The sequence below is a fragment of the Anguilla anguilla genome, chromosome 6 (genome assembly GCF_013347855.1).
Source record: "Anguilla anguilla isolate fAngAng1 chromosome 6, fAngAng1.pri, whole genome shotgun sequence".
In the NCBI taxonomy this organism is placed as follows: Eukaryota; Metazoa; Chordata; class Actinopteri; order Anguilliformes; family Anguillidae; genus Anguilla; species Anguilla anguilla.
Window position 1 is genome coordinate 60605289 of NC_049206.1, and position 17500 is coordinate 60622788.

At 50.8% G+C, this 17500-nt stretch overlaps 1 protein-coding gene across 6 annotated transcripts in view; it reads left to right on the forward strand.

Moving 5' to 3' along the window:
* Window positions 1–17500, forward strand: part of LOC118230605 (1-phosphatidylinositol 4,5-bisphosphate phosphodiesterase beta-4-like) — a 68685-nt gene that overhangs the window by 26124 nt on the left and 25061 nt on the right. For all 6 annotated transcript variants that reach the window (XM_035423752.1, XM_035423751.1, XM_035423749.1 and 3 more), the window contains 12 exons: window positions 6187–6282; window positions 9882–9962; window positions 10197–10256; window positions 11801–11944; window positions 12824–12903; window positions 13229–13282; window positions 13527–13608; window positions 13848–13948; window positions 14504–14561; window positions 15393–15501; window positions 16089–16299; window positions 16650–16743. In XM_035423752.1, the coding sequence (XP_035279643.1) occupies window positions 6199–6282; window positions 9882–9962; window positions 10197–10256; window positions 11801–11944; window positions 12824–12903; window positions 13229–13282; window positions 13527–13608; window positions 13848–13948; window positions 14504–14561; window positions 15393–15501; window positions 16089–16299; window positions 16650–16743 (1158 nt within the window). In that variant the 5' untranslated portion in view covers window positions 6187–6198. The remainder of the gene's footprint in view (window positions 1–6186; window positions 6283–9881; window positions 9963–10196; window positions 10257–11800; window positions 11945–12823; window positions 12904–13228; window positions 13283–13526; window positions 13609–13847; window positions 13949–14503; window positions 14562–15392; window positions 15502–16088; window positions 16300–16649; window positions 16744–17500) is intronic.

A 17500-nucleotide genomic window follows, 5' to 3' on the forward strand; every position in this document is an offset into this window, starting at 1 on the left:
TGGAAGGCATCCCGTCTTTGTTCCCCTGGCTGCGTCCCCTGCAGGGGTCACGGGGTGGGGTGGGGTGGGGGTGGTGGTGGGGGGGCGGTCGTAATTTGGGCTCTCGGGCCGCAGGTACATATTTGGGCAGCTGGACGCTTTTTGGCCTTGCTACCGCCGCGCTCCAGGGCTTCCCTTTCATGTGGAATGAAGTGGAAAGAGAAACACTGGGAAAGACCTCCCCCCCCCCCCCCCGCCCCCGCCCCGCCCCGCCCCAGTGCCACTCACCCCTCTGCTCTGGCCCCCGGTGATTTAAGCAGGGGGTCAGGCCGCCTCATCGTTAATTAGCTCCTCTTTAAGTGAAATTTGCGGGGCCGTTGCGGCTCGTCGTCCTGCACCCAGCGCCGGGGCGTCAGACGGGACCGTCCCGGCTCTGCTGCCAGTTCTGACCATTTTTGGGCAAACGTGAGTGAGTGGGGCGGGAGGTGGGGGGGGGGGGGGGGGGGGGGGGGGCAGTTGGCTGCACCCGTCCCTGACCCCCTAATCTGGCCCAGGTCACAGGGGCCAGGGAGCTGCTTTTCGCGTGCCTGTGTTCCGCTCATGGGTTTAGGCTAAGCCCGGGTTCGCCCCCCCCCGCCCCCCCCCCCCCCGCCCCCCCCCCCCCCCCCCCCCCCCCGCACACGCTCAGTCCCAGCAGGCCGCTGGTTTTCCCGCCGCTCCGGTGGTCTTCGCCTGCCCCCTTTAGCGCACCTGAGCGGGTTTCTGCGCCGCCCCGTTTAGCGCCGCTCTAGACCCCGCTCTAGACCCCGCTCTAGACCCCGCTCTAGACCCCGCTCACGCTCACAGAGGGACCCCGGCCTCTCGTCACAGGCCAGGACGGAGGGGGAGACGCTCTGTCTGACCGCGTGTGAGGTACTGCAGGTGGAGGCCTTGCGTGGCTCGACTCAGAAACATGGCCACAGGTGGGCAGCACAGGTGCACAGGTTAACCAGGGAGGACGAGCCAATCAGGGCTTCTGTTTTCAGCAGGTAAATGAAGGGAGTGCCTAACCTGGGGCCCCTAATCCTGAAAGGCTCACATGGACCCGGCTGAGAGAGTGAGGGTGACCGTGGGGGAAGATTTTGGGGAGAAATGTGCCGTCCTCATGCATCATCCCCGGCTGAATCCGTGGGCGGGGCTTTCTGTGTGTGATTGACAGCTTGGAATGGCAGTTTGAGCCGCGTGTTTGTGGAGTAAGTGCCTCTATAAAGAGTCAGGATTATTGCTTCAGCTTAATCACTGTCAGGAAGAAGAATGTGAAGTGCTTTATTGTGGCAGAGTCGGCTGCCTCTTAGTGTAATTATTCAGCCACTTACGCCATTTATTATCAGATTCAATATGCACGCGTTTTACTATGAAGGCGCGACTCTGAGATTTCCAATCTGTCCTCCTCTGAACTTCATATTACTGTTTCACTTTGAGATTCCTCGTGCATTAAAGGTTCTGCTCTGAGTAAACAGTCTTGTGCAATAACTCTGAGCTGCAGTAAATGCTGAGTAAAACTGAGACTTCAGTAACTCTGAGTGAGATTGAGCTTTAGTAAGCTCTCAGTAACTGGACTTCAGTAAACTCTGGGTAAGGCTTAGCTCTAGTAGATTCAGAGTAACTGAACTTTAGTAAACTGAGTGAGATTAAGCTTTAGTAAACTCAGAGTAACTCTGAACTGTAATCTCAGTAACTCTAAACTTTAGTGAACTCTGAGTAGGTCTGAACTTCAGGAAACTCTGAGTAAGTCTGAACTTTAGTGAACTCTGAGTAAGTGGAGTGGAGTTGTTTTGGGCCTGTAGTTTGGGAAGTGCTGAATTGGCTTGTCCGTGCGCAGATCCTCTCTGGCTTGTAAAAATGGGAATTCCCAGTGAAGCAGAACAGTAAATACTGTCGGCTTCTGCACCCCCCGCCAGGCCCATATAAGGGCAGAGTCCTCAGCCCCTTCTACGGCAGGGGCCGTCTGTCTGTCAGGCTCAGTGTGCGGTCATGTGACCCGGCCGTGTGACCTGGAGGCTGTGTGTCTGCGCGTGTGTGTGTGTGAGAGTGAGTGTGTGTGTGTGTTAACCCCTAATGAAGAGCTCCCATGCTGCACGCGCTCAGTGTGTGTGTGTGTGTGTGTGTGTGTGTGTCTGTGTGCGAGTGTGGTTGTGTGTTAACCCCTAATGGAGAGCTCTCATGCTGCACGCGCTCCAGTGTGTGTGTGTGTGTGTCTGTGCATGCATGCATGCATGCATGCGTGTGTGTGCGTGCGTGCGTGCGTGTGTGTGTGTGTGTGCGTGCATGTGTATGTGTATGTGTGTGTGTGTGTGTGTGTGTGTGTGTGTGTGTGTGTTGGCTCGGGGCTCCTGGATCTCGTTCAGGATGTGGGCGTGTTTACGCAGGATGGAGGAGCGACGCCTCAGGTAAACTGAGCCTCCTCCAGACGCCTCTGTTTGCCTGTTTAAATGGCGGGACGGCGGGCAGGAGAGCCGAGTCTCAGAGCGTTTCACATGGAGCCCCAGCAGGTTTAGAAACAGGTCAGTAGCGTGTGGAACCTGCGCCTCCCTTCATGACCCGGCGATCCGAGACTGGAGCTCAACCTGGGGGGGCGAAGCCCTGCAGAACGGGGGATGCCCTATGAAGGGGTGAAGGGATGGAGAGAAGAAGGGATGAAGGGATAGAGTAGAAGGAGGGATGAACGGATGAGGGAGGGAGGGAGGGATGCCTGCGTTCTCTCTCTTTTCTGCAGCCGTGTTTCAGCAGGAGGACCGATGGGAGCGTGGGGTGGGGGGTTAGTGGGGAGGGTGGGGGGTTAGTGGGGGGGTACTGTGGAACACACACAGGTAACTTTACCTTACCTGTAGGTTCCTTACCTTCTGCATAAGCTGAGCTCAGGTGAGGTCTCAGTGCCTCCTGGTCCTGCTGCCTCGGGGGGCTGTTCTTGTGGACGGTGACGGGCGATGATGATGATGAAGGTGGTGAGCTGGGCAGTGCTCAGGTAAAGGTGCGCTCTGTTTAAGAGCAGGTGCTAGTCTGGATGAGTGCAGGCTGTCTGGGTGTTGCGTGTGTGAGTGCGGTTTGAGTACGTGTTTAAGCTGGGCGGCAGTGTAGTGTAATGGGTAAGGAAGCTGGTCTTGTAACCTCAAGGTCACAGGTTCGATTGCTTGTTCAAGCTGCATTGCTTCAGTATATATGCAGCTGTATAAATGGATGCAGTGTAAATGCTGTGTACAAAGTTGTGTATGTCACTCTGGATGAGAGCGTCTGCTAAATGCCTGTAATGTAATGTAATGTAATGGTTAAGAGAGCGCAGTGGAAGGTGTGTTGTGTTGTGTGATGAGGCTGTGATTGGATGATTGGATGACTGCTGCTGTGATTCAGAGCGTGATTGGGCGACCGCGGTGGCGATGATTGTGTGATTGGATGATTGGGGGGGCTGCTGCTTTCAGGGGAAGAGCAGTACGTGATGTCTGAGGGGTGCGAGCCGCCCCCGGGGGGGTGGGGGTGGGGGTGGGGGGGGGGGGGGACGCTGATCAAGGCTGATAAACTGACCGCGCTGGTCTGCCATGGGCGTAGGTGTTCTATTAATAGCGCGGGACTTTGTCTCCCGGATTCCTGGGTAATTGGTGGGAGATGGAGCCGATTGCAGAGCCCGGGGAGTTTCGGCTCGTTCTCCTCAGACACACGGGGGCGTCCCCTCGCTCTCTCCCCGGGAGCTCGGTGAGACTTCGGATTTAAAGTCTGAAACGGGCCGGACCAGCTCTCTCACCGCAGCGCGCTAACCCCCACTGCAGAGCTGGATATCCTGGGGTACCCCACCCTCAGGGGCCGCTCCCCTCTTCCTTCTGCTCCCGTGACCTCTGACCTCTGACCTTTCCCAGCACACCCTTGGCGCCGTGTTCTACTTCCTCTGTCCTTTCACATCCTTATGAACACCAAGCGCCTCTGTGTGCTGCAAACGCAGTTAAGAAACCAAAGCTGCATTTGCCCAGCACATACTAGAGACACTTACAGGGGTCGCAACTTTTTGGTGTTTTAGACTGACTGGTCAGTATTTGGCAGGATGTGAACAGATTTGAGGTAATACTGCTCTTAGGGGGTCATTATTTGGCAGGATGTGAACACAGATGTAATGTAATACAGCTGTGATGGGTTGTTGTTTGGTTGGATGTGGACACTGATGTAAGGTAATACTGCTCTTATGGTCATTATTGCTGATATAAGGTAATGTGGCTCTTGCGGGTCATTATTTGGCAGGATGTAAATGCTGATATAAGGTAATATGGCTCTTATGGGTCATTATTTGGCAGGATGTGAGCGCTTGTATAAGGTAATATAATTGTGCTTCGTATGCAGTAGTTGCAGTGTGTGGGCAGGGTGTCTGGGCTGAAACAGGCCTGGTAATATGTTTATGTTGTTTTATCTCTCTGCAGTCAGGTTGATGCCCACCCCTTGTGTTATGGGCTAAAATGTGTTGGCGGTGTTCCTAGAGTAGGCATTCATCTCATCACACCGCCGTGACCTCGTCAGTCTTAGCGTCTGCCAAATAACGCGGTTATACAACCACACAGGATGTGGACGTGTGCTGAGGGGCCGAACGCTCCCGCGTCTGTCAGGCTTTTCTCTCTTTCCTGCCGAGCGGCTCTGTGTTCTGTTACTGTTTCTGATCTGAGCGGCTCTGTGTTCTGTTACTGTTTCTGATCCGAGCGGCTGTGTGTTCTGTTTCTGTTTCTGATCTGAGCGGCTCTGTGTTCTGTTTCTGTTTCTGATCCGAGCAGCTCTGTGTTCTGTTTCTGCTCTGAGCGGCTGTGTGTTCTGTTCCTGCTCCGAGCGGCTGTGTGTTCTGTTTCTGTTTCTGACCCGAGCTCGGCGGAAGCGCCCGCGGCTCCCGCTCCCAAGCGGCTTTATCCGCCCCCCATTGGAGCCCTGGGGCCGGACGCGAGCGCGTGGAGCCTGTTAATGGCTTTATTAATCTGCTCTCCGGCTAATTTGCTGCTAGATTTTATTATGAAATATGATTGAAATATGCTGAATGTTGTTGTTGTTGTTGTTTTGGCTGGTGCTGCCTGGGGGATGTGGCTGCTGGTTTGGCCTGCTGCACGGGGCCAAATTAAATTGAAATTGTATCAGTGAATCAGCGGTAATGGGTTTTGTTATTTTCGCAGTGCGATCAGTGCAGGATTTGGGGATTTTAATCGCCCCCCCTCCCCAGAACCTCTGGGCTGGGGCAGGCCACACTGAGGCCCTGTTCAGTGCGTGGGAGTCTGGGCTGCAGTTGGGAATGTAGAATTAATGCGACGGGCGACATAGCTCAGGAGGTAAGACCGATTGTCTGGCAGTCCGAGGGTTGCCGGTTCAAACCCCGCCCTGGGCGTGTCGAAGTGTCCTTGAGCAAGACACCTAACCCCTAACCCCTAGCTGCTCTGGCGAATGAGAGGCATCAATTGTAAAGCGCTTTGGATAAAAGCGCTATATAAATGCAGTCCATTTACCATTTAATGCCGGCGTATGTTATGCTTTATCCCCCTGCAGATACACGCTTCCTCAAAGGCACTAAATGGTAAATGGTAAATGGACTGCATTTATATAGCGCTTTTATCCAAAGCGCTTTACAATTGATGCCTCTCATTCGCCAGAGCAGTTAGGGGTTAGGTGTCTTGCTCAAGGACACTTCGACATGCCCACGGCGGGGTTTGAACCGGCAACCCTCCGACTGCCAGATAATCGGTCTTACCTCCTGAGCTATGCCGCCACTAAACATGGCCGTCCACGTCGTTTTATCTGAATGATCCCTTTTTTCCTGCCTTGCCCGTCTCCTGCACTTTGATTCGCCGACGCAGGTCAGGGAGGAGCGAGCCTGGGGGGCTTTGCTTGCCTCTGTCTGCAGCAGTGGGGCTGGGGGGAGAGTCCTGTGGCCCCATTGAAAGGCTAATGCTGAAGGCTAATGTGGAAGGCTAATGGTAAAGGCTAATCCTAAATCCCAACTTCCCCTCAGTTCAACTTCCTGTCTGCTCTGCTCTGCCTAAATTAACTTCCTGTCTGAAGGGATCGTTCAGCTCCGCTCTGCCCCAGGTTATCTGTCTGCTCTTTGCTGCCGAATATCAACTTCCTGTCCGTTATGTAGTAATGACAGCCGATGCCATGGGACTGCGCTTCCTGTTTGTTGGTGTTTCTCACTCTTGGCTTTGTCTTCTTTTTCAGACGTGAGCAGCCATGACGAAATCCTACGAGTTCAACTGGCAGAAGCAGGTCCCGGCCTTTCTGCAGGAGGGGGCCTCCTTCGACAGGTTTGAGGAGGTCAGGCACTGAGCTCCCTCTAACCCAAACTCTCACTCTTTCATCCCCCTCACTCACTCCCCTGTCACTCTTTCATCCCCCTCACTTACTCACCACTCACTGAGCCCACTCTGACCAATGAAACAGCAGCGCTGAGCCCTCTCTGACCAATGAAACAGCAGCACTGAGCCCTCTCTGACCAATGAAACAGCAGCACTGAGCCTGCTCTGACCAATGAAAGAGCAGCACTGAGCCCGCTCTGACCAGTGAAAGGGCAGCGCTGAGCCTGCTCTGACCAGTGAAAGGGCAGCGCTGAGCCTGCTCTGACCAGTGAAACAGCAGCACTGAGCCCTCTCTGACCAATGAAACAGCAGCGCTGAGCCCTCTCTGACCAATGAAAGAGCAGCACTGAGCCCACTCTGACCAGTGAAAGGGCAGCGCTGAGCCTGCTCTGACCAATGAAACAGCAGCACTGAGCCCTCTCTGACCAATGAAACAGCAGCGCTGAGCCCGCTCTGACCAATGAAAGAGCAGCGCTGAGCCCGCTCTGACCAATGAAAGAGCAGCGCTGAGCCCTCTCTGACCAGTGAAAGGGCAGCGCTGAGCCCAGTGAGAGTGCCTCTGACTGCGTCAGGTCTTAATGAGAGTCAGAGGGCGGGTGATTGTGCTGGTGCTTACGGGCCCTGTGGCGATCGTTAACTCGCTCCAGTCCCCTGGCGGCGTGGAGTTGGGCGGACGCGGGTAATTAAGGAGCCCTGTATTTGAGCCGGCTGAGGGCCTGTTTGTGTGGCTGCGGTCTCCAGGTAATTAAGTTCTGACTCTCCTGCTCCTGCGCTCCTGCGCTTGGCGTAGCGTAGCGTGAGCTCCTGAGCGGCGGGCGCGTAGCTGAGGCGCCGGCGTGGGCGGGATCGATCCCGCCGCAGCGCGTGCTGCAGTTAATTGGCTGTTGGCTTTGGTATTTAATTTCCCAGCAGCCTGCTCTGCGCTTCCTCCTCAGAGTTTGCAGGGCCCTCTGAAGGCCGACACTCGGAGAGGAAAATAAATGTCAGAGCCGCTGCTCTCTGCTATTTCAAGCCCACGCACAATTTTCTAGATGTAAGAAACGGCATGAAAAACTCCTCGAGTGTTATCAACAGTTTAGGAACCGAACCGCAGTGAGAACAGTTTTTGTAAAACAGCGTGGTGTTAGGGTAAGGGGCCCAGGGTGAATCTGTGCTGTTTGGGCGTTGGGGTTTGCAGTTTGGGAATTCCATGGTGTTTGTGTGTGTGTATCGGTGTGTACATGTGTAGGGTGCACATACTGTACACACACCAATACACACACACACACCTGTAGAGTCAGGTGCTGTGAGGTCACCTGGGCTCCACACACCTGTATTCAGGCAGAACCAGGCGGCCGCGGTGGTTAAATATTAACCTCACACCTGTGTCACAATGGCCCGTCTGTTCTGAGCGCAGGAGGTGGAGATTCTCATGCATTTTAATCTCCCTGCAGTTTCAGGGAAGATTTATTCCTATGGCAGAGCCTCCCATTAATGCAGCACATTACCTGAGCTGAGCGGCCAGTGCATGAGTTATACTGCTGTCAGTTTAAAGTGATGTGCTGTGCTACTAAGAGAACCTCGTCACTCTGCACCAGACACCTTACAGCAGTATCACAGCAGTACCACAGGAGTACCACAAGAGTATCACAGGAGTACCACAGGAGTACCACAGGAGTACCACAAGAGTACCACAGCAGTACCACAGGAGTACCACAGCAGTACCACAGGAGTACCACAGGAGTATCACAAGAGTATCACAGGAGTACCACAGCAGTATCACAGCAGTATCACAGGAGTACCACAGCAGTATCACAGCAGTACCACATGAGTACAGCATCATGGAAGCATTGTAGGTGTTGCACTAGTACAGTTGTAGCAGTTGTAACAGCCTAGTATCCCAGCAGTACCGCAGCAGTATCGTAATTGGCCCAAAGTGGTAGGCTGCTCTCCCCTGGACTGCATTACTGACTCGTTTTAATCAGCCAATCAGGGATAAGAATGTAAGTGAGTCCTGCACCACCATATTCAGGAGAGCTGCAGGGTTCTGCTGGGTTTTTTTTTTTCGTTTTCACCTTGAAATGAGCCGCTAGTCCAGACCCCGGAGACCAGGTGAGGTGAGTTACCTGCAGATTCGGCTGCTCTTTATTTCATCGTTTAAATGACGTTGCGGTGAAAACCAGCCGGGCCTGCAGGTCGCCGAGGCCAGGGCTGGGGACCCCCTGCCCCAAACGCGTTAATCAGGGAAACGAGCCACGATTTCGTCAGCCTGACCTTCGCCTCGTCTCCTGCAGTTCTTCAAAAGTACAGCATGTCGCTTTTCTGGAGGGAGGTCCCAAAGGCCTCAAATAACAGCAAATATTTTCAAAAGGCAAAGTAAATATTTACATGCACAACAAATATTGTACTACAATGCCATCGGTAAAATGACATGGTGGTAGGTTTGTTCAGCTGAATTGGCTTTCCCCGCCTTACAGATCACATGAAAGAACAGCATATATGCCTAGCTTTATATAGACAAATGCAAAAAAATAAACGGATCTGCCATTAGAAATCATACTACAGGAAATCACAAATTTACAGTGTGTATGTGCCGGACATGGCCATTGTGGCTCCACTGTTACATATATGCTGGACCCCGCCATTGTGGCTCCACTGTTACATATATGCTGGACCCCGCCATTGTGGCTCCACTGTTACATTTATGCTGGACCCCGCCATTGTGGCTCCACTGTTACATATATGCTGCACCCCGCCATTGTGGCTCCACTGTTACATATATGCTGGATCCCACCATTGTGGCTCCACTGTTACATATATGCTGGATACCACCATAGTGGCTCCACTGTTACATATACGCCGGACTCCGCCATTGTGTCTCTATGGTAACATACAGTATGGGCCGCACCCAGCCATTGTGGCTCCACTGTTTTCCAGAGCAGGCCATTGTGGTTCTGCTGACAACTAACAAACAATTACATGGTGGTCTGCTAAATATTCGGGTGCAAATATTGACATCCGGGAAGCTGACAGAGCCAGCCTCAGACTGGCGTCTGGGCGGAAGGGGGGGGTGCTGGTCGTCTTACACACCCCCTGGCTGTGCTTCCAGGGTTAAAGTGGGTCCAGGTGTCTCTCTGGCCCCGGGGAAAGGTGGGTGAAAGTGGCTCTCTCAGGTGTGTGATAAGACCGGTTGTGTCCCTGATACTCATGCCTTCAGGTGCTGTTTGAGCCTTAGACTGCCTGATTGGCAACAGCACTGTGCATTTTTCATGATTATAAATAGCCCATCATAAATCAATTATGGTTGAGAATTTATTATGTACACTTGCAGTGCTTTTATCTTGCAATTTTGTGTCATGAGATCGGTCTCAAATTTCTGTGGTGCTGGTTTCAGAATGACCATTCCCACCATCAATCCATCATTGTATTAAAATATAGGTTGTAAATGTTATACGTTGGAAACTAATAAATTTAATGAAAAGCATGAAGTGACGTTTGTCCCTGGGTTAACCTGGTGTGAAGTTATATGGATGTGCAGCTCGTCTGATTACGCCTTTTATGATTGATCTTTCCGTCCAGGATCCGTTTGTGTTCGAAGCGAACTGCCTTTTTAAAGTGGACGAGTTCGGCTTCTTCATCACGTGGAAGAGCGAAGGAAAGGTAGGGTGACTCATGTCCTTTATTTTTGTGCATGACTGCGTAGAGACTTTTATTTTCACACACGTTCTGCATCGTGTATGAAGGTTGCCTGTCCACGGTGCTGTGCTGTGATGTGTGCGGTTTTGGAAAGGCAGTGGACAGGACGCCCGTAAAAAATGGCAGTTGGGGTCCTACGCTGACGGTGTGTCCCTGCTCTGCTCTGTGCGACCCTCATGGCTGCCTTTCCCCTTTCAGGAGGGACAGGTCTTAGAGTGCTCCCTGGTCAACAGCATCCGCACGGGACCCTTTCCCAAGGTGAGGGCCCACCTGTCTAACCTGGAAACGGCACACGTGTGAGATTATGACCTCACATTCTCCCGCCCTGCTGTGCTCGCCCAACACTCACCCTGCAGTAACCCTGTTTGTCCTCTGTATCAGCGGTAACCAGCCCTGTTCCTGGAGATATACCATCCTGTCGGCTTTCGTTTGAACCCTAATTTGGCACATCTGACTCTACTAATTACCTGACTCTACTAATGAGTAAACTCTTATCAGTTGAATGAGGTGTGCGTTGTTAGGGTTGGAGTGAAAGCCTACAGGACGGTACGGTAGATTTCCAGGAACAGGGTTGGGCAGCCCTGCTCTAGCTGTTGAATGAGGTGTGCTTTGTTACGGTTGGAGTGAAAACCTACAGGTTGATAGATCTCCAGGAACAGGGTTGGGTACTACTGCTCTATATTCATCCTGTAGTCACCCTATTCATCCTCTGTATTCACTGTATTTTCACCCTCTATGCTCTGTAATATTCACAGTGTTAATATTTCACCTCATGTTTTCCTTTGTCTGAACTTATGTCCCCCTGCATTCGCTAAACATTCGGCTGGTATTCACTCCCTAATCTGTGTAATTCACTCCCTAATCTGTGTAATCTTAGGAGAGGATGATAGAATTTCTCTGGTTTAGTTCACACCAGGCAGAGGAACGTGTGTATTCAGGAGAGAGAGATTACTATAACTCACCACCTGTGGGTCTGCTGTCTGTTCGTCTCTGGGTTCAACACAGTAAAGCACAAAACACGCTGTACTCTCAGTGTTCTACATTACAGACAGTACTCTCAGTGTTCTACATAACAGACAGTACTCTCAGTGTTCTACAAAACACAGTACTCTCAGTGTTCTACAAAACTCACTGTACACTCAATGTTCTACATAACAGACAGTACTCTCGGTGTTCTACAAAGCACACTGTACTCTCAATATTCAACAAAACTCACTGTACTCTCAGTGTTCTACAGAACACACAGTACTCTCAACGTTCCACAACGAGCAGGCCCGTATTTGGGACCAGCTTGTTGTAGAACATTGAGAGTACTGTGTTTTGTAGCCTACAGCAGCATGTCAGATGAGTGCGATGAGTGTTAGCCTGTGTGCGGGATTACTGCACATCCTGCTCAGCTGCAGGATCAGCTGCAGTGTTTAATGAAGCCTTGTAATGTTCCTATTTTACATTAGCAGCAGCTGGCTGCTGACATATCTGAAAAAGTTTCCTTTTTATAGTAACACGTTGAGTCTTTATTTTTATCCTGTATCATCATTTCAAGTTTTAATTTTGTCCTTATTTAAGAAATTTATAGGTCGGTTCACACGCATACACGCACACAGGCACATACATACACAGTACATACATTAGTTGTGACTCAGTTTGACTAAGTTTGGCTCAGTTTTGACTCAGTTTGGCTCAGTTTGACTCAGTTTGGCTCAGTTTGACTCAGTTTTGACTCAGTTTGGCTCAGTTTGACTCAGTTTGGCTCAGTTTGACTCAGTTTGCCCCCCCTGTTTGGGCGTGGCTTCTCCCCACAGGACCCTAAGATCCTGCTTTCACTGGAGGCTGCTGGGAAGCCCGAGGGCGAGCTGGAGGGCTGCATGATCTGCGTGTGCAGCGGCACCGACCTGGTCAACCTCACCTTCACCTACATGGTGGCCGACAGCCCCGACGTCGCCAAGGTAACCCCCCTCCCCTTCCTGATGCAAACAGGAAGTGACGCGTCTCTCTATTTTTTTCTCTATTTTTGTTTTCCTTTTCTTTCTCTAAAGTCCATCCCCCTCACCTCCCCCTCGTTCAGCTTGTGAAGCTGAAATTCCTGAAAAGGAAATCCATGCGCTGCATATGTTCTGCACATGGCCCCCAGGGGGAGATAGAGTCACAGAGACGGGCTCTGCGCTGGCGTAGACGTAGCCTGTGCTGTAGGGCTTTTGCCTCTTTCTTCAGAAGGGAAGAGAGGGATGCTCTAGCAGGGGGTTCAGAGACGTTGAGTGACAGGATGGATCTCCTTTCTGTCGGAACAAGTGTTTAAAAATAGCCCATTAAACGTGGGAGCCGCTGGTCTGGGCTGGCGAACAAACAGGAGTTTCCCTGGCTCTGGGCCTGAAGGACTGGCCTGGATCCAGCTCAGCTATGGAACCGACCGGGCAGTGCTGCCCTCTAGTGGCTACAACCTGCTAGTACACACAGTGTCCTGCACTCAGGGGAAGCTAGACTAAACTAGAGGTTTTAGTGTGTACAAATGGTGCTCCAGTAAAATAAATATTTCTCCTGATTGCATGTGGTGTTAATACTGTTGTAAAATAAGCACTGTGCTAATTGATTTACTTTAGCACAGTAAGTGTTGTCCTAAATGGGCTTGTGTAGTAGAGTTAGCATTGTGTTGGCTGGGTTTGTAAAGTACAGTTAAGTCTGTGCTAAATGGGTGTGTAGTTAGCACTGTGTTACCTAGGTTTGTATAACAAAGTAAGCACAGAGCAGTCATGGGTAATTTGAGTGAGTATTGTGCTCTCTCTCTCTCTCTCGCTCTCTCTTTCTCTCTCCCTCTCGTTTATCTGTAGCAATGGACGGAAGGCTTGAAGTCGGTGATTCACAACTTCAAAGCGAACAACGTGTGTCCCATGACCTGTCTGAAGAAGCAGTGAGTGTCAGGGCCCCCTGAGCGTGCGAAGGGGCTGTTTACTCTTCCAGATCTCAGACACGTTCAGTGTGCACACAGGTTACTCTGAAATTTAACTCACTTCAGGCACCGGCGATATTCCTGAATGTTTCACAAGAAAAACAGCTTTCAGCACTATGCAGAACCAAATTCTTTCCGTTTACCGAGTGCTTTGGCTAATGTTTTCTTGTCGCCGGTTTTGACTGGATGCCCACGCGTGTGAAAGATCATCCTTCATATAAACAGTCCTCCGATGGGCTGGTGAATGAGTCACGCCGGTTGAAAAGTGTGTTTGTTTTTCCCTCAGCTGGATGAGGTTGACGTTTCTGACAAACGTGAGCGGAAAGATCCCAGTGAGAAGGTAAGAAATGAAATCCCCCCCCGTGGGATTCCGTCATCGATTCCCTCCACCGCTTTATTTAACCTTTTATCCAATAAGAGATTCAGTTATTAATTCATTCATTTAGACTCGGGGACCCCCAGAGTCTGGGTGTTTTGTAAGTAATAAGCGCAGTGTTGCATTCTGGGACATTTCCTGTGGGAATAGCCGCAGAGCTAGCGGAAGCTGATTGGTCCTGTGCTCACTTCCTGCTCTTCTCCGCTAGCATCACGAGGACCTTCGCCTCTGGGAAGACGGAAAAGGGCATCTTCCAGGCCCTGAAGGACCTGGGCCTTCCCAGCGGAAAGGTGAGCTACCTGCCCAGGTACAGGGGTGAGCGCAGGCTCAGGTGTGCAGGTGAGAGAGTCACCTGTAGCCAGGTAAAGAGTTTCCCCCTAAAGTTGTGCGTATACATTTCATTGACTGGGAATGTGTAGGTGAAGGTGTGAATAATTTTGATTGGCTGAGTGTGTAGGTGAAGGTATGAATAAATTTGATTGGCTGAGAGAGGGGCTGAGGTAAATGTGTTCTTGGCTGCTCTTTGCAGAATGAAGAAATTGAGCACTCAGTGTTCACCTTCGACATCTTCTACGCCCTCATCCAGAAGATCTGTCCCAGAACCGATATAGAAGAGCTATTCAAGAAAATGTAAGTTTCACGGAAAACGCATGCGGCTTCATTAGTAGATGAAATGGGGGATAGCAGAGAACTATGACTGTAGATCTCAAACACCTGATAAATAATTTGTTTTGTTTTTTTAGTTTTCTGACCGTTAAAGGTGTGCTCACAATATTAGCACTGAAATAATTGCTTGTTTCCTGTGTGAGTTTCCATGACATCATAACGTCTTTGCAGTTACGTTTGAAATGACAGGTTTACGGTTGCTAACGGAGGCTATCGAGCTGCGTAGACTGCGCTCAGACAGACTGCATCTGCTGTACTAACACCCGTAAAAAACCTAACCCGCTTGGACAGTTACAACATTAACCTGTTTGTTAAACTAACTAGTTTTATTAGCCAACCTTTCTTGAAGAGGGGTGGGGATTCTAAGAAAAGGAAGTATGTTTTGGGGGAAAAACTACAACTACATGTTGCAGTTGGTACCAGAAGAGCATCTTTCAGTTCTTTTTTTCTCATTATTTGATTTGGTTAATTCAAAAGTATAACATTTTTTTTTTGTTTTCCGTATTAATTCCTTTTCAGCAACGGAGACAAAACTGATTATTTAAGCGTAGACCAATTAGTCAGCTTTCTGAATGAAGTAAGCTTTTTATCATTCATTAACTTTACTGTGCCAAACAGCTCGCTTCTGCACGTCTTTTTACCCAGCATGCATCACGCTTTCACCCCCCCCCGACTCCCTGCCCCCACAGCCACTCCCCCCTCCCCTCCCTCCACCATCCCCTCCCCTCCCATCAGCGTATGTCTCATTGTGTAACCATGGTGACCCCCTGGGTGGGCGGGGCCGAGGGCTGTCCCTGTGCTGTGTGGCTTCCTGTGCGGTCTGTTTCCTGTTTCCTGTGTCCTGTGGCCCCTCCCTCGGGCCGAATCGAGTTAGCGGCTTTACTGAGCCCCGCTCGGCCGAACCCAAGCGGGCAGCCGTCCCGCCGTGGTCCCGGGGTGGCGGCTGCACCCCCCCCACGTGCCCCTGGTGTGGCGGCTGAACGTCCCGTGTCTGTGTGGTCACCGTCCTACCGCTGGTCCTGTGCTTTACACGCTGTCTTGGGGAGTTTGGACTTCACTTCCTGTTGCATTCGGCCTTTGGATTATTCGGTCTTATGCATTTGTGCACCCCCCCCCCCCCCCCACCTCCCCACCTCCCACACCACAGTCTCGGGGAAATCGTGCTGTTTAAATGGCTCACCATGCTGGCATGGACACGCGTTTGATGTTAAAGAACACCTGAATGGTTTTATCTGTCCAGTTTGTGTGGAGAATTTGTGATACTTCAGTGTAAAACTGCTGCCGAATCCCCGTTGTGTAAGCCCTGCTGATTGTGATTGTGGTGCTTGGTTTATCTGATGTGGCTTGCTGTCGGCTGTGTGTGCCCAAAGGCTTTTGCGATTTAAAAACGAGGATCTTTCTTTGTTAGCACCAACGGGACCCGCGCCTGAACGAGATCCTATTTCCGTTCTATGATCATAAACGAGCCATGCAGATCATAGACAAGTATGAGAGGGACCCAGAACTCAAGAAGAAAGGTAACCTCTCTCTCTCTTTCTCCCTCTCTTTCCCTCCATCTCTCCTTCTCTCTCTCTCCCTCCCTCTCTATCTTGCCCTCACTTTCTCTCTCTCTCCCACCCTCTGTCTCTCTGAATTGTTTTTCTGTGTCAGGGAGGAGACAGTGGGACACCAAGCTCTCTTCTTCTCAAAAATTTGTTTTCCATCTTATTTTGTTGTTATTCATAGTAATCACTCAGTTTTAGTTTGAGGAGAAATTGACCTGCGATGTTCTACAGCCCTCTAGTGGTGACTTAACTGAACAACCTGGGCTCTAAATACCCTCTAGTGGCAAGGTAAAGTAATTACAATGCTGCTTTTTTCAACAAGCATTCTGCTGTGCGAGGGAAGTGTATTTTTCATACGTTTCTGAGTGTACTCACATACAGGAGATATAATGACTAAAAATGACGCAGGAGTAAGAGGGCTCAATAATGGATGGATGGATGTTGGGGTGGATGTAGGGTCTGTTTGTTAGCGGGTGGATGGATGCAGAAGCTGTTTGTTAGCGGCTGAGTTAGCGGCTGAGGCGCTGTGGGTTTCTCTGATGAGCGCCCCCTGCTGGCAGGCCGCATGTCGAGCGACGGGTTCTGCCGGTACCTGATGTCGGACGAGAACGCGCCGGTGTTCCTGGACCGGCTGGAGCTGTACCAGGAGATGGACCAGCCGCTGGCCCACTACTTCATAAGCTCCTCCCACAACACCTACCTGACGGGCCGCCAGTTTGGGGGGAAGTCCTCCGTGGAGATGTACCGACAGGTGCTGCTATCAGGGTGCAGGTACAGAGCCCCAAAATCACTAAAGTGCGCCCCATACCCCCTCCCTGGTGCCCTGACATACTCACAGGGCGTGTTCAGTCCGCATGATCATTTGAATCCTTGGGCTTTCAGATGTTTTTATGTCTGTGCTCAGGTGTGTGTGTTTTGGGATGTTCAGGTGTGTTTTTATGTGGTGTGTGTGCTCAGGTGTGTGTGTTTTGGGATGTGTGCTCAGGTATGTGTGTGGGTGTGTACAGGTGTGTTTGTATGTGTGTGCTCAGGTGTGTCTGTTTGTGTGTTTAGGTGAGTTTCTATGTGTGTGTGTTCAGGTGCATGTGTGTGTGTTCAGGTGTGTTTTTATGCGTGTTCAGGTGTGTGGAGCTGGATTGTTGGGATGGGAAGGGGGAAGACCAGGAGCCGATTATTACGCACGGAAAAGCCATGTGCACCGACATCCTCTTCAAGGTGATTATTGAACCCCTCAATACAGTACTATAGCCCTTAATCCTAACCTTGTACCCCTCTACACCTTATACTATACCCCCATACTATACCCCTCTACACCCCATACTATGCCCCTCTACACTACAGCCCTTAATTCTAACCCTATACCCCTCTAAACCCCGTACTATACCCTTCTACACTCACTAATATACTCCTCTACACCCCTCTATTCTAACACTCCCCCGCCCTGCACCCTTATGCCCCCCCTCCCCCCCCCCGACATGTTTATTTTCTGAGCCTGTAAAGCAGTGACTGGCTTCGCTCTCCTTCAGCTCAAGTGGCTATATTGGCATGACAAAGAAACTGTTCTGTTTCAAAAACACAATGACTTAGTGTCCTGAAGTATCATTCATCTAAAGGTGAAGACAGTGCTCTTCAGCTTCTACGGTTTTTTTTTTGCTTTGTTCATAGAAAGTGAATGTGATCTCTGGGGAGATCAGGCTTGGTTTAGAAGGCTCTTGCAACCTCTTGCAGTTTGAAATGGAGTCCATTAGCTTTTCACTGGATGAGGTTTTCTGGCTGCTGCTCAATGTTGCATGTTATTAAGTCTCAATAGCACAGAGGAGCCTGTAATTCACTCTGCAGCGTTCAGTGAAATAAGGGCACTTCAGAAAACACAATCTAAGATTAACAGGGTGTTCCTTATGTTAGCGTCCCCGGGAACTGGCTTTAAAAAGCCGTATTTACTCTATATCCACAGCAGCGCCGCGATGCTAAT